The following is a 14,569-nucleotide window of genomic DNA, read 5'->3' as shown; positions in this document are numbered from 1 at the left end:
ATTGCAAAATGCAATTTTACTGAGTTACAGTTCATTTAAGGAAGTCAGTCAATTGAAATAAATGAATTAGGTCCTAATCTATGGATTTCACATAACTGGGCAGGGTCGCAGCCATGGGTGGGCCTGGGAGGGCATAGGCCCACCCACTGGGGAACCAGGCCCGGCCAATCAGTGAGTTTTTCCCCATGAAAGGGCTTTATTACTTCTCAGTTTCATCAGCTGTACGGGTGGCTGGTCTCAGATGATCCCGCAAGTGAAGAAGCCGGATGTGGAGATAACTGGGCTGGTGTGGTTACACGTGGTTTGCGGTTGTGAGGCCGGATGGACATACTGCCAAATTCTGTAAAACGACATTGGAGGCAGCTTATGGTAGAGAAATGAACATTAAATTCTCTGGCAACAGCTCTGGTGGACACTCCTGCAGTCAGCATGCCAATTTCAAAACTTGAGACATCTGTGGCATTGTGTAATGATCATGCTGTTTAATCAGCTTCTTGATATGCCACACCTGTCAAGTGGATGGATTATTTTGGCAAATGAGAAATGCCCACTAACCGGGATGTAAACAAATTTGTGCACAAAATTTGAGCGAAATAAGCTTTTTGTGCGTATGAAAAAATTTCTGGGATCTTTTATTTCACCTCATAAAACATGGGACTTTACACTTTACATGTTGCATTTATATTTTTGTTCAGTGCATTTTTTAGATGTTCAAGTGTGGCCTGGAGTGTTTTTTAACCCAAAATAACATTTTGGCATTTTTTTAAAATTCAAACCTCCCACCTGTCGAATTGAATGGGCTTGCGGGCTCTTCTCTCAACAACGGTTATGCTGAAAATAAAACCGATGTTAGCACAGTCTCTTTAACCCTTTGTTGCAGTGGGCTAATAAAGGGTCAAGCAGGATGTTTTTTGGAAGTCTTAAATTGGGTGTGAGTCAATAATCTGGCACGGATTATTTGACTTTGTTGATACAATTATGAGTCATTCTCCAATAATTCACATTCCTCTATGGATGGCACTTTGTGCTATAACAGCAAACATAACCTTGACAATTGAAGTGCAGGGCTTTTGATAATCTAGACTAGAAGCAGCCATTGAACATGTAATGATGGAGAGGGTCTCTCTAGTGTACAGATTTGGCGGTGCAGTCAGACAATAGATACCGGAACACTAAATTCATTGGTATTGCAGCCACAGCTGCCACACCCACCAACCAAAAGGGTGTTGCGTGTAAGCAGTAAGGGTTCTTGTTGTCTTTTGCTGATATTTCAATGCATGTGTCTCTGTACTTGAACCAGGTGCTGTACGTATCAAGCATCTCAAAGTAGAAGTGCTAATCTAGGATCAGGTCCCCTCTGTCCATTCATTATAATTGAAACGTCAAAACTGATCCTAGATCAGCACTACCAGTCTGACATGCTCGATACATATGGCCCCTGGTCTTGGTTTGTGTTGCAGGTGTGGCCCGGGTGGACTATGGAGATGTATCCTCTCGTAAGACCCTACGTGAAGTTCTGCAGTGCAAACCTTTCTCCTGGTACCTGGAGAACATCTACCCCGACTCTCAGATCCCCAGGAGATACTACTCACTTGGTGAAGTATGAAGTCTTTCAGATACTGCAGCCCAATACACCTCTCATGACCCTGGATAAATCCCTAATGGCACCCTATTCCCTATACAGTGTACTACTTTTAACATGGGCCCGTAGGGAATAGGGTGTCATTTGCAGTGCAGGTCATCCGTTTGATATCATAAGACTGTAGTCCTACTTCTCTTTAAAGTGAGTCAGAAGGACCTGGATATTCCAAACATTGAAACTGGACGATAAATAACCTAATGCGTTTGTTTAGTTGTGGTTTCAAACCCAAGCACAGGATAGAGTTGGCGAACAACATTCTAGTTAACAGGTTAGCACCAGGCAAAGAGAGGAATGGTCTTGATAACATACAGTATGCCAATAAAAAATGCCACGATTGATAGTGAGCATGTCAAATAATGTGACCGGTTGGGAGTTTGGAGAGATGAGGTTGTAATCCCCAAGTTGAATTCTGCTGAGGCTTGAGGATTTTACAGCCTGCATCCAATGTACTGCAGTAAAAGCTGTCTATGGCACGGAACTGCAGCAGCAGCACCCTGAGTCTTCCCTTCCCCTCTCCTACCCTCCCGTCGTCTGCTCCTTGATTGACTCACTCCATAGCACACATCCCACTTTTAACATCCCCAGTCATTAGCTTTTATATAATTTCATTAGGAACAATACCATTCCTGCATAGTAAGCAGGTTGTACAACACCTAGCGTATAGCCTAGGCTCTAGGAGTATATTAGTTAGATATTAGATGGCTCATTAAATAATAATTTGGGGTGGGAATTTGTGGGAATACTTAGATCACCACAGATCTGATTTATGTAGCCATTTGCGATGCTAAGCAAGGTCCCTAATTATGACTTACATCACTGGTGAAATATAGGCAATGAGTTTAGATTGCTTGTTTTATTGAACAGTAAATATTTAATTAGATTCGACATCTGGGCCACAGAGAAAAGACGCAGGTGCTTTTCATTTTGACACCTGGAAATGAAGTGGCAGTGTTTGATGAGAGGATACGCCATTTCTTCTTCCTTTATCAACGGTGGCTTTTGTTAGCTGTAAATATGCCAGGGTGGATGGAAGGATGGTAATTATCCAAAACAATCCAATGTTTTTATGCTCCTTTCTACCCCTAGATCAGAAATGTTGAAACAAACCAGTGTGTGGACAACATGGGCAGAAAGGAGAACGAGAAGGTTGGATTCTTCAACTGCCATGGCATGGGTGGAAACCAGGTAAGGAGACTGCAGAAAGAAGAGAGAGAGCTATGGACCTATGGACCTATGGACCTTTCCCAGAGGAGAGACCTATGGACCTTTCCCAGAGGAGAGAGCTATGGACCTACAGTGGGGAGAACAAGTATTTGATACACTGCCGATTTTGCAGGTTTTCCTACTTACAAAGCATGTAGAGGTCTGTAATTTTTATCATAGGTACACTTCAACTATGAGAGACGGAATCTAAAACAAAAATCCAGAAAATCACATTGTATGATTTTTAAGTAATTAATTTGCATTTTATTGCATGACATAAGTATTTGATACATCAGAAAAGCAGAACTTAATATTTGGTACAGAAACCTTTGTTTGCAATTACAGAGATCATACGTTTCCTGTAGTTCTTGACTAGGTTTGCACACACTGCAGCAGGGATTTTGGCCCACTCCTCCCTACAGATCTTCTCCAGATCCTTCAGGTTTCGGGGCTGTCGCTGGGCAATACGGACTTTCAGCTCCCTCCAAAGATTTTCTATTGGGTTCAGGTCTGGAGACTGGCTAGGCCACTCCAGGACCTTGAGATGCTTCTTACGGAGCCACTCCTTAGTTGCCATGGCTGTGTGCTTCGTGTCGTTGTCATGCTGGAAGACCCAGCCACGACCCATCTTCAATGCTCTTACTGAGGGAAGGAGGTTGTTGGCCAAGATCTCGCGATACATGGCCCCATCCATCCTCCCCTCAATACGGTGCAGTCGTCCTGTCCCCTTTGCAGAAAAGCATCCCCAAAGAATGATGTTTCCACCTCCATGCTTCACGGTTGGGATGGTGTTCTTGGGGTTGTACTCATACTTCTTCTTCCTCCAAACACGGCGAGTGGAGTTAGACCAAAAAGCTCTATTTTTGTCTCATCAGACCACATGACCTTCTCCCATTCCTCCTCTGGATCATCCAGATGGTCATTGGCAAACTTCAGACAGGCCTGGACATGCACTGGCTTAAGCAGGGGGACCTTGCGTGCGCTGCAGGATTTTAATCCATGACGGCGTAGTGTGTTACTAATGGTTTTCTTTGAGACTGTGGTCCCAGCTCTCTTCAGGTCATTGACCAGGTCCTGCCGTGTAGTTCTGGGCTGATCCCTCACCTTCCTCATGATCATTGATGCCCCACGAGGTGAAATCTTGCATGGAGCCCCAGACCGAGGGTGATTGACCGTCATCTTGAACTTCTTCCATTTTCTAATAATTGCGCCAACAGTTGTTTCCTTCTCACCAAGCTGCTTGCCTATTGTCCTGTAGCCCATCCCAGCCTTGTGCAGGTCTACAATTTTATCCCTGATGTCCTTACACAGCTCTCTGGTCTTGGCCATTGTGGAGAGGTTGGAATCTGTTTGATTGAGTGTGTGGACAGGTGTCTTTTATACAGGTAACGAGTTCAAACAGGTGCAGTTAATACAGGTAATGAGTGGAGAACAGGAGGGCTTCTTAAAGAAAAACTAACAGGTCTGTGAGAGCCGGAATTCTTACTGGTTGGTAGGTGATCAAATACTTATGTCATGCAATAAAATCCAAATTAATTATTTAAAAATCATACAATGTGATTTTCTGGATTTTTGTTTTAGATTCCGTCTCTCACAGTTGAAGTGTACCTATGATAAAAATTACAGACCTCTACATGCTTTGTAAATAGGAAAACCTGCAAAATCGGCAGTGTATCAAATACTTGTTCTCCCCACTGTATATTCCTAGGTTTTCCAGAAATCCAAATTGGAAGATTCACTGAATCAGGAGGGAATTAGCAGGAAAAATCTCTGAATTCTGGGAAGTTACCAGAAATAGTCCCGTCCAAATCGGCCATGTCAGTAATTTTTTATTGGCAGGAAGGTTATTATCCCAGCCCTAAAAGCCTACTGTTTTCGGGCAAACTCCCAGGTTCTCTGATAATACTTACCCCGTGCAAATCGCCATCCCTGTGTTTTAGGGATATTACAGAGTTTAACAGGTGCTGCACCCAGTTTGGTTAAGAACATGGGGAACAAATTGATGTTTAAAACAAAGTGCTATGCACGTAGCCTACAGACGAATGATCTGTTTTGCCACATATCAACTTTCCTAGTGCGATACTTATCTTTTGAAAGATGAAGTGGACGATGAATGAATTGATAAATTGCCAAATCCGCCAGGTAATCACATGTCTGCATAGGTTACAGTTCATGGTTCTTCTTGATATGCATTATTATTTTGACTTTCTCCAAACTCTAGGCGATTAGGGCAATATTAGGCTATCCCTAGACATTTGAAAAATCTCCACGCCTAGAAGAGCCGCCAGGCTTCCGTCATAACGGTCAATTGTGAACGAGGAAGAAATAAATAACCACAGGGGCAGTTTGGTAAAAAACGAATCCCGGTCCGAATCGTCCGCTGGAAAAACGGACGTGCTGGGGTAATAATGACATAACCGACGGTCTATAGTAATACTAATCCTGTGCGAATAGTGCTTCGGAGAGATACTACTAGGTATATGACCGTCTCGTTTTCTCTGCCAGGTGTTCTCGTACACGGCTGATAAGGAGATCCGGACAGATGACCTGTGTCTGGACGTGTCTCGTCCCCATGGCCCTGTGGTCATGCTGAAGTGTCATCAAATGAAGGGGAATCAGATGTTTGAGTATGATGCAGAGGTAAGACCAAGACTCCCCCTGTATAATACTGTGGGAGTCATGACAGGAGGGTTGTAAACTGGGATTATGATGCTTTTGCCACACACTGATTGTCCAGAGTAATTTATTCACTATTATTTCATTGGAAGAGATGTCATATGTATAATGACACACCTGTACTAATACATCAAAAAAAGGATTTTGTCAAAAATGTAATGATTATTTTGAGCCACCAGATGGTGCTACATGTCAGGAGTTGGGCTTCTGTTCAACTCCTGGACAATAGCCTTCATTCTGTTGCCCTGTGCACATTGCAGTCCATAATATTTCCCATTTATTAAAAATTTTCTCCTCTCATGTAGTATGTTGGCAAGTGGGAATATGATTTCGAGGTAAGCTTGCTGACCTGGTTCTCGTGAATGTTGTCATCTAGTTGATGTAGACAGTGTGTATAAGTCCTGTGTTTGGTAGGTAGTAGTACCTTGTGGTTGTAAGGCCAGTGTTTATCTCTCATTAGTCCGTGAAGTCCTGTGTGACGTTGTGTCAGTAGTCAATAGGAGTGTTCATGTTAATGCTCTGGGGAATGTGACCTGTTAGCCAGACCAGGGGACTGATCAGACTCCACTCTCCAGTTACGCACCTAATGAAATGTGAGTCCCACACTGCACTTCATTGACTCAGACAAAGTTGCAAAATTCCATTAACTTTCCCCAAATTCCGTGGCTTTCCTGAAATCCTGGGTGGAAGATTCCTGGAACCCTTGGGAATTTTGGGGAAAGTTACTGGAATTTTGCAACAATATGGCAGTAATGTTAGACACTACTGAATGGCTCATGATATTCCAACAGATTGGTTTTCATTTCAATGGTCCAGGACTGAATAATACAGTCCTAGATATCTCCATAATATATCTAGCATGCAAATCATCTATGCTAATTCAAGTGCTATTTTTGATGCGCAGCAGACTTTGAAACAGGCACAGCGTACTATCACTGCACCAACAATAGGGCATTTGAATTCCTAAAGGGAAACCGTAGGACACAGCGGTTGTGTATTCTCGAAGTAACCTTAATATTAACAGTTATTATCAATATATTTCTTCCACTGGGACGGACACATTCCTATGTTCTGCCTGCTTGAGTATGTGTCACCTATGTGTCACCTGTCAGTGATTAAGATCTCTCATGTCACTGTCGACTTAGAAAAGCCCCCATCTATTCCTGTACAACCCTAGATCCAGCTATTTTCGCTTTTGACTTTAGTTATATATATATAATATGAAACGTGAATAATTCATGCATTAAGAAATGGCCCTGACATATACGGCAGTGGGGTTTCAATGCCACTCTCAACAGCCTGATTATTTTTAGCAACGGTGTGATAGGCGATACTGCTGATCCCAGCCGTACCATTAACATTTCATCTGGTCATCATTTTCAAGCAGAGAGAAATACCTGACTTTAACATTCTCCGTATTCCAAGTGGTCAGAGCCTGTGCTTGAAGTGGACTGAAATAGGTGTCGGTACTCACTTTGGGTACTCGTTTATAATAAGGTGCAGAAACGCTGCGATATTTTAAAGCCACTACTCAAGCAGTAGAACATTTGACGTGCCGGTACTTAGTAACAGTGTGTACCAGAGCAATTCAAGCACGGGTCAGAGCCATCTCTCTACTCACCTCTATTCTCAATCCCTCCCTGCTCATCTTTTAGGACTGTGGAATATCAGTCCCACCACCCTACAAGTCCCGAAAATGTCTATCAAACTAGGAAATCTGGTTGAAGATTTTCTGATTGTACGCAAAGTTGGTTCCGTTCTGAGCGACACTCCAACATGGTCCAACTGTAACCTTTGTCCTCCATTAGATAGGTTGTGTAGAATAGTTCTTTTGGAAATGGAAGTATACAGTACTGTTGATGATCTTGTTGGTCCTGCCTGGCCTGAGTACTGGCTCTGTCCTAGCGATTCTCACTCACTCCCATCTCCTCTTGTCTGTCCATGACATGTCCATCCTCCATCCGGATGTCCATCCACAGAAGCACACGTTCCTCCACATCATCACCCAGTCGTGTCTGACCATCAGCAGGCTGGAGGACGGTACTTGGGGCCCCACGGTGGAGTACTGTAATAGTAGCCCCTTGCAAGCATGGGTCATGAGGAACTTCACCCGGCTGGAGGTGTTTAGGAAGCTGTACTACAGCCCCACTGATTACTTTCTGTAGGGGCTGTCTTCCTGCATGGGTCACCGCAGGTCAGTATTGTACCACCAGACCTAGTGGAGGTCTTAGTGTGTAGTAGTCTAGTGCGTAGTGGTCTAGTGTGCCAATAAAATTAGCCCGTCCTGCTATATCTCTGCTCACCAGCCATTACTGGTGTAGTTGGCTAGTGTGTAGTCGTCTAGTCTAGTGGGTAGTGTCTAGTCTATAGAGCTGGAGTCGTGCGACTATGTGGTGGAATAGGCTGTCACGTTGCTTTAGTAAGCAGCTGTTTTACCTCACAGAGTGTTTGTTTTCATTTCCTTTGCCTCAGCCTTGACATGTTCTTCTTGGAGCTTGAGCCGGTTGGGATTCGTAACGTTTCTGTCGTTAGTCAAAGTGTGCCATTCAAAGCAGTTTCAAGGGCATTTAGTAGCATTTACCACTGATCTTTTGGTATGAACGCTTAATGACAGGAACACAGAGACACATAAGGTGCTGTATACATGGCGCTATCTGCAAGACCTTTATCCAGCCTTCTTCTGCACCAAATTAGATCTCATTTGACATTTATTTTCCTACAGTACATTCATATTTTATTTTGATACAAAAAAAAAAATCCCTGGCTGTAGCCCCTCATACGGCGGTACTCATTAAATGAGAGCCGAGGAGACAAGGTCGTTTTTAATTTCAGCTGATTATCGAGCTATTTGATGGGCAGATTGAAATGGGCTCGCCTTTGTTTACAAGTTCTTTTGAAGTGATCCCTCTTTCATGGCGCTGGCCTCGGGAAAATGGGGGCTGCATTTTGAACACACGCCATAACAGCTGTGTTCAGCTTGCAGCATGTTCTCATTGTCTGAGGACTGAATTTCAATCACCACTCCTCATTTCCATTTGACCTATCAATATTCTAAATCTAGCCTGGATGCTCGCTGCAAGTAACTACAGCCTTCTGTTTAATATATGTACTGTATTTCTATTTGTCATTCCCATAACTTTAGCCGGTTACCTCTATACAGTACCTCTGTAATTCATTGGAGTTTATTTGTCTGTTAAACAGCCTGTGTCTGCCTGGTAAAGACCATATTCACGGCAGTGTGCTTTCCTTTTCAGACTACTGTTGATTAAATTGGGTGAGTTGCGTTCAGGGTTATTGCTCTTTGTAACAGTGACGGTGCTAGAGGAGCCTGCTGTCAGATGGCCTTATTCCCTGTTCTGTTCCTACGGTGTTCACCGTCCTTCAGAGTAACACTGCAAGACACTCTCTGAACAAACAATATTGCGACCACCACCTCAAATGGCACCCTATTCCCTTTATAGTGCACTATTTTTGACCAAAGCTCTATCAGGCCCTGGTCAAAAGTAGAGCACTATAAAAGGCAATAAGATGCCATTTGGGATTCGCACACAGTTTCCTATCTGATCGTCGCCTGCTCCCTCCAATGGCAAAATGCCAAGAAACAAATGTCCATTAAATCTGTTGGTACGGTGTTGATTTTCTGTTACATGCCAGGCTCTGTTTTAAAGCGTAGTTAGTGTCAGCACAAACACACATTTTAAAAGAGATCCTGCATCTGTCAGCAAGTCCGGTCGTCGACTCTTCCTTGTGAAGGACAAAGCGGATAAATGTTCTTCGCCCTGGGCCGACTCCTAGAAACTATCTTCATTTAATTAGCAGGTCTCAGCTGTGCACACACACGGCACAGAGCTCATGAGCCACTCGCTGGGACTGCCTCGGCTGTAATGGGACTTTTTATTGCCACTGAGGAGCAATTAAATAATTATGAGCAGAGGACGCATCCCCCACATTTCTAATATTTTCATTAAATATGGATTGGTTTTCCTCTGTTCTATTTTCTTCATGCTCTCTTTTCTGCACTGTGGAATGGTGGGATCTTGCAGTGATGGCAAAAATAGCACCTTTATCATTGCCCTGGCCATGTCCTTATGATTAATAAATAAGCTTTAGTGTAGTGAAGGTTCATACTTGACCTTACCATCAGGTACAGGACTGTAATGGCAGATATTACAATTCTGGTTTGATAATGTCATAATATTGCTTTTGAGAACATCAAGACATGAATATGTTTTATTCATTTAAAAAAGCAGAACGTTGTATTATTAATACATTTTTTAAACCTTTGACTGTTAAGTGCACCAAAACCTGCCTGAGTGGTTTTACTGTAATGCCGGGTCCATCTCCTCTCCAGTGAAGTCATTTTACAAAGAGAAAGATAGTGGAGAGTGTGTGTGTGTAATGGTCTGTGTGTGTGAGGTGCTCTGTATGCAGGTAGAGTTTATTGAGGTTTACCTCACGACCCCAAAAACAAAAAATCTTGGTTTGTCCTACCCATTCAAAACATAAAGGCTGAATACAGAACTGGAAACATCCTCTATAACTTCAGGATAATCATTGCCTGAAAGTCAAAGACAATAATTGCTGCAAAGTCAATATATTCAGCTACAGTATGTGGACCGTTTGACATTTTTGATTCAGTGGGTTCTTAGTCATGACTAAAACCTTGCCTGATTGCAACAAAGACATTGCACCTGCGGTTTACCAGCAGGTTACCGCTGGATTTCTTAACACCCTACTAAAGGGAGATTACATAGTGCTCCGAGCTAAAATAACCCTGGTTGCAATGAAAAAGCAGCGGAATAAAACTAGTAAACCAGCCGATCTGACACTGTTACGGTGTCAAGCCGTCTTAATACTAGACAGCGGTAAAGGCATGGGAAATTGTCATTTTTCTGCGTTCACTACTCCCACCCCAATGAAGAAACATCCTATCAGGAACAGCAAAATCAAAATATGAAAAAGATAAATAGCAGAATGTGACATATTACAATGATTTGACTGATGATAAAGTAATTGAAGATCAGCTTTTAGCACATTGTAAATTAAAGTAATATGGATTGCAGAAATGTGTGATAGACAGTTGAAATATAATTTTAAAACCAGTTCAAAATCAGTTCAAAACCCTCGTAAGACATCACAGTAAAATAGAAGGATGTATTGCAAAAGGAATTAGTAAAATGGTAGTGTACTGGGAAAGATTGGTAGTCTGTGGACATCTGAGGGTTGGAATTGAGATTGGAATGATTGATTTGCCGATACACTTGGAGTCCAGTGTGATTAGTAAATAAACTATGTATCTATGCGCATTTTTATGTTTTCCACCAGGGGAGAGGGGTGTAGGGGCATAAAAAATATATATAGACAGTACCAGTCAAAAGTTTGGACACACCTACTCATTCAAGGGTTTTTCTTTATTTTGACTATTTTCTACATTGTAGAATAATAATAAAGACATCAAAACTATAAAATAACATACGGAATCATGTAGTAACCCCCCCCCCCCCCAAAAAATATATATTTTATATTTGAGATTCTTCAAAGTAGCCACCCTTTGCCTTGATGACAGCTTTGCACATTCTTGGCATTCTCTCAACCAGCTTCATGAGGTAGTCACCTGGAATGCATTTCAATTAACAGGTGTATAAAGAATAAATAAAGAAAAACCCTTGAATAAGTAGGTGTGTTCAAACTTTTGACTGGTACTGTATGTGTATACATGTACAGTTGAAGTCGGAAGTTTGCATACACCTTAGCCAAATACATTTAAACTCAGTTTTTCACAATTCCTGACATTTAATCCTAGTAAAAATCCCTGTCTTAGGTCAATTAGGATCGCCACTTTATTTTAAGAATGTGAAATGTCAGAATAATAGAAGAGAGAATGATTTATTTCAGCTTTTATTTATTTCATCACATTCCCAGTGGGTCAGAAGTTTACATACACTCTATTAGTATTTGGTATCATTGCCTTTAAATTGTTTAACTTGGGTCAAACATTTTGGGTAGCCTTCCACAAGCTTCCCACAATAAGTTGGGTTAATTTTGGCCCATTCCTCCTGACAGAGCTGGAGTAACTGAGTCAGGTTTGTAGGCCTCCTTGCTCGCACACACTTTTTCAGTTCTGCCCACAAATGTTCTGTAGGATTCAGGTCAGGGCCTTGTGATGGCCACTCCAATACCTTGACTTTGTTGTCCTTAAGCCATTTTGCCACAACTTTGGAAGTATGCTTGGGGTCATTGTCTATTTGGAAGACCCATTTGCGACCAAGCTTTAACTTCCTGACTGATGTCTTGAGATGTTGCTTCAATATATCCACATAATTTCCCTGCCTCATGATGCCAACTATTTTGTGAAGTGCACCAGTCCCCCCTGCAGCAAAGCATCCCAACATGATGCTGCCACCCTGTGCTTCGCGGTTGGGATGGTGTTCTTCGGCTTACAAGCTTCCCCCTTTTTCCTCCAAACATAATGATGGTCATTATGGCCAAACAGTTCTATTTTTTGTTTCATCAGACCAGAGGACATTTCTCCAAAAAGTACGATATTTGTCCCCATGTGCAGTTGCAAACCGTAGTCTGGCTTTTTTATGGCGGTTTTGGAGCAGTGGCTTCTTCCTTTGCTGAGCGGCCTTTCAGGTTATGTCGATATAGGACTTGTTTTACTGTGGATGTAGATACTTTTGTACCTGTTTCTTCCAGCATCTTCACAAGGTCCTTTGCTGTTGTTCTGGGATTGATTTGCACTTTTTTGCACCAAAGTACATTCATCTCTAGGAGACAGAGCGCGTCTCCTTCCTGAGCGGTATGACGGCTGCGTGGTCCCATGGTGTTTATACTTGCATACTATTGTTTGTACAGAGGAACGTGGTACCTTCAGGCATTTGGAAATTGCTCCCAAGGATGAACCAGACTTGTGGAGGTCTACAAAAATAATTCTGAGGTCTTGGCTGAGTTTTGAATTTCCCATGATGTCAAGCAAAGAGGCACTGAGTTTGAGACTCAAATGATGTCAATTAGCCTATCAGAAGCTTCTAAAGCCATGACATAATTTTCTGGAATTTTCCAAGCTGTTTAAAGGCACAGTCAACTTAGTGTATGTAAACTTCTGACGCACTGGAATTGTGATTCAGTGAATTATCAGTGAAATAATCCGTCTGTAAACAATTGTTGGAAAAATGACTTGTGTCATGCACAAAGTAGATGTCCTACCCGACTTGCCAAAGCTATAGTTTGTTACCAAGTAATTTGTGGAGTAGTTGAAAAACGAGTTTTAATGACTCCAACCTAAGTGTATGTAAACTTCCAACTTCAACTGTATGTGCCTTCAGAAAGTATTCACACCCCTTGACTGTTGTAAATTATGTTGTTACAGCCTGAATTTAAAACAGGTTAAATTTGGTTCACTGGCCTACAATCAATACCCCATAATGTCAAAGTGGAATTATGTTTTTCGATTAATACATTTTTTACATAAATTAAAAATGAAAGCTGAAATGTCTTGAGTCAATAAGTATTCAACCCCTTTGCCATGGCAATCCTAAATAAATTCAGGAGTAAAAATGTGCTTAACAAGTCACATAATAAGTTGCATGGACTCACTCTGTGTGCAATAATAGTGTTTAACATGATTTTTGAATGACTACCTCATCTTTGTACCCCACATTTACAGTACAATAATCTGTAAGGTCCCTCAGTCAAACAGTGAATTTCAAACAAAGAGTCAACCACAAAGACCAGGGAGATGTTACAATGCCTCACAAAGAAGGTGTTAGGTTCTAATTCTCAAAGTAAAACACTCAATGGACCTTATGAAAGCTTAACCAAGTTTATTCTGCCCAGAGGGTCAATACAGCTGCATTCAGACAAAAACATTTTCACACAAGCACTCATATTTAACCATAGGCTGAGTCTCCTCCTACCCACCTGTACAAATATTGTTCTTTACTGCTAGGCAGGACACTAAGTGATAAACTTTTATTTCTCCCTTAAGGTGACCTGACCTGACCTCAATCCCCCTCCATCACTAATCCATGGCTCTCTCCCCTTATCAATGCCTGCCACATGTAATCGCTTCCCTGCACTCAACACATTCCAAGCTTAGTTGCACACACTATATACCTTCCTCCTATAACCCTTAACTTCTGATGTAGCCCCTCTAAACCTCAGCACTCCCTCAGTGACATGAATAAGTATATTTCACGAATCCAACAAAGGGCACCTAATTGGTAGATGGGTAAAAATAAGAAAAAGCATACATTGAATATCCCTTCCTAACTCAGTTGCCAGAACAGGAAGGAAACCGCTGAGGGACTTCACCATGAGGGCAACGGTGACTTTAAAACAGTTAGAGTTTAATGGCTGTGACTGTGAAAGGAGAAAACTGAGAATGGATCAACAACATTGTAGTTTCTCCACAATACTATCCTAATTGACAGAGTGAAAATAATTAATCATGTACTGAATAAAACAAGACACTAAAGTAATACTGCAAAACATGTAGAAAACCATTTCACTTTTTTGTCCTGAATACAGTGTTATGTTTGGGGGAAATCCAATACAACACATTACTGAGTACCACTCGCCATATTTTCAAGCATAGTGGTGGCTGCATCATGTTATGGCTATGTTTATTTATCGTTAAGGACCGGGGAGTTTTTCAGGATAAAAATTAAACGGAATGGAGCTAAGCACAGGCAAAATCCTAGAGGAAAACCTGGTTCAGTCTGCTTTCCACCAGACACTGGGAGATGAATTCAGCTTTCAGCAGGTCAATAACCTACAACACAAATCCAGATCTACACTGGAGTTACATAGCAAGAAGAGAGTGAATGTTCCTGAGTGGCCAAGTTACAGTTTTGACTTAAATCTGCTTGGAAGTCTATGGCAAGCCCCAAAATAATTTCGAAAATAATATTGGGCAAATGTTGTTCAATGCAGGTGTTGTAAGCCCTTAGAGACTTACCCAGAAAGACTCACAGTTGTAAACATTTCCAAAGGTGATTCTAACATCTATTGGGCGTTGAGTACTTATCTAATCAAGATATATGT

At 41.8% G+C, this 14,569-nt stretch overlaps 1 protein-coding gene across 3 annotated transcripts in view; it reads left to right on the top strand.

The window, feature by feature from the left end:
- LOC139546915 (polypeptide N-acetylgalactosaminyltransferase 13) overlaps positions 1-14,569 on the top strand; it is a 59,143-nt gene that overhangs the window by 33,158 nt on the left and 11,416 nt on the right. For 2 of the 3 annotated variants that reach the window (XM_071355863.1, XM_071355861.1), the window contains 4 exons: positions 1,461-1,600; positions 2,729-2,827; positions 5,351-5,485; positions 7,501-7,715. In XM_071355863.1, coding sequence (XP_071211964.1) covers positions 1,461-1,600; positions 2,729-2,827; positions 5,351-5,485; positions 7,501-7,686 — 560 coding nt within the window. In that variant the 3' untranslated portion in view covers positions 7,687-7,715. The remainder of the gene's footprint in view (positions 1-1,460; positions 1,601-2,728; positions 2,828-5,350; positions 5,486-7,500; positions 7,716-14,569) is intronic. The other variant, XM_071355862.1, reaches the window with a different exon arrangement.

The sequence above is a fragment of the Salvelinus alpinus genome, chromosome 20 (genome assembly GCF_045679555.1).
Source record: "Salvelinus alpinus chromosome 20, SLU_Salpinus.1, whole genome shotgun sequence".
NCBI classification, from domain to species: Eukaryota; Metazoa; Chordata; class Actinopteri; order Salmoniformes; family Salmonidae; genus Salvelinus; species Salvelinus alpinus.
Note: the sequence above shows the minus strand (reverse complement) of the source record. Positions and strands in the feature narration are given on the sequence as shown.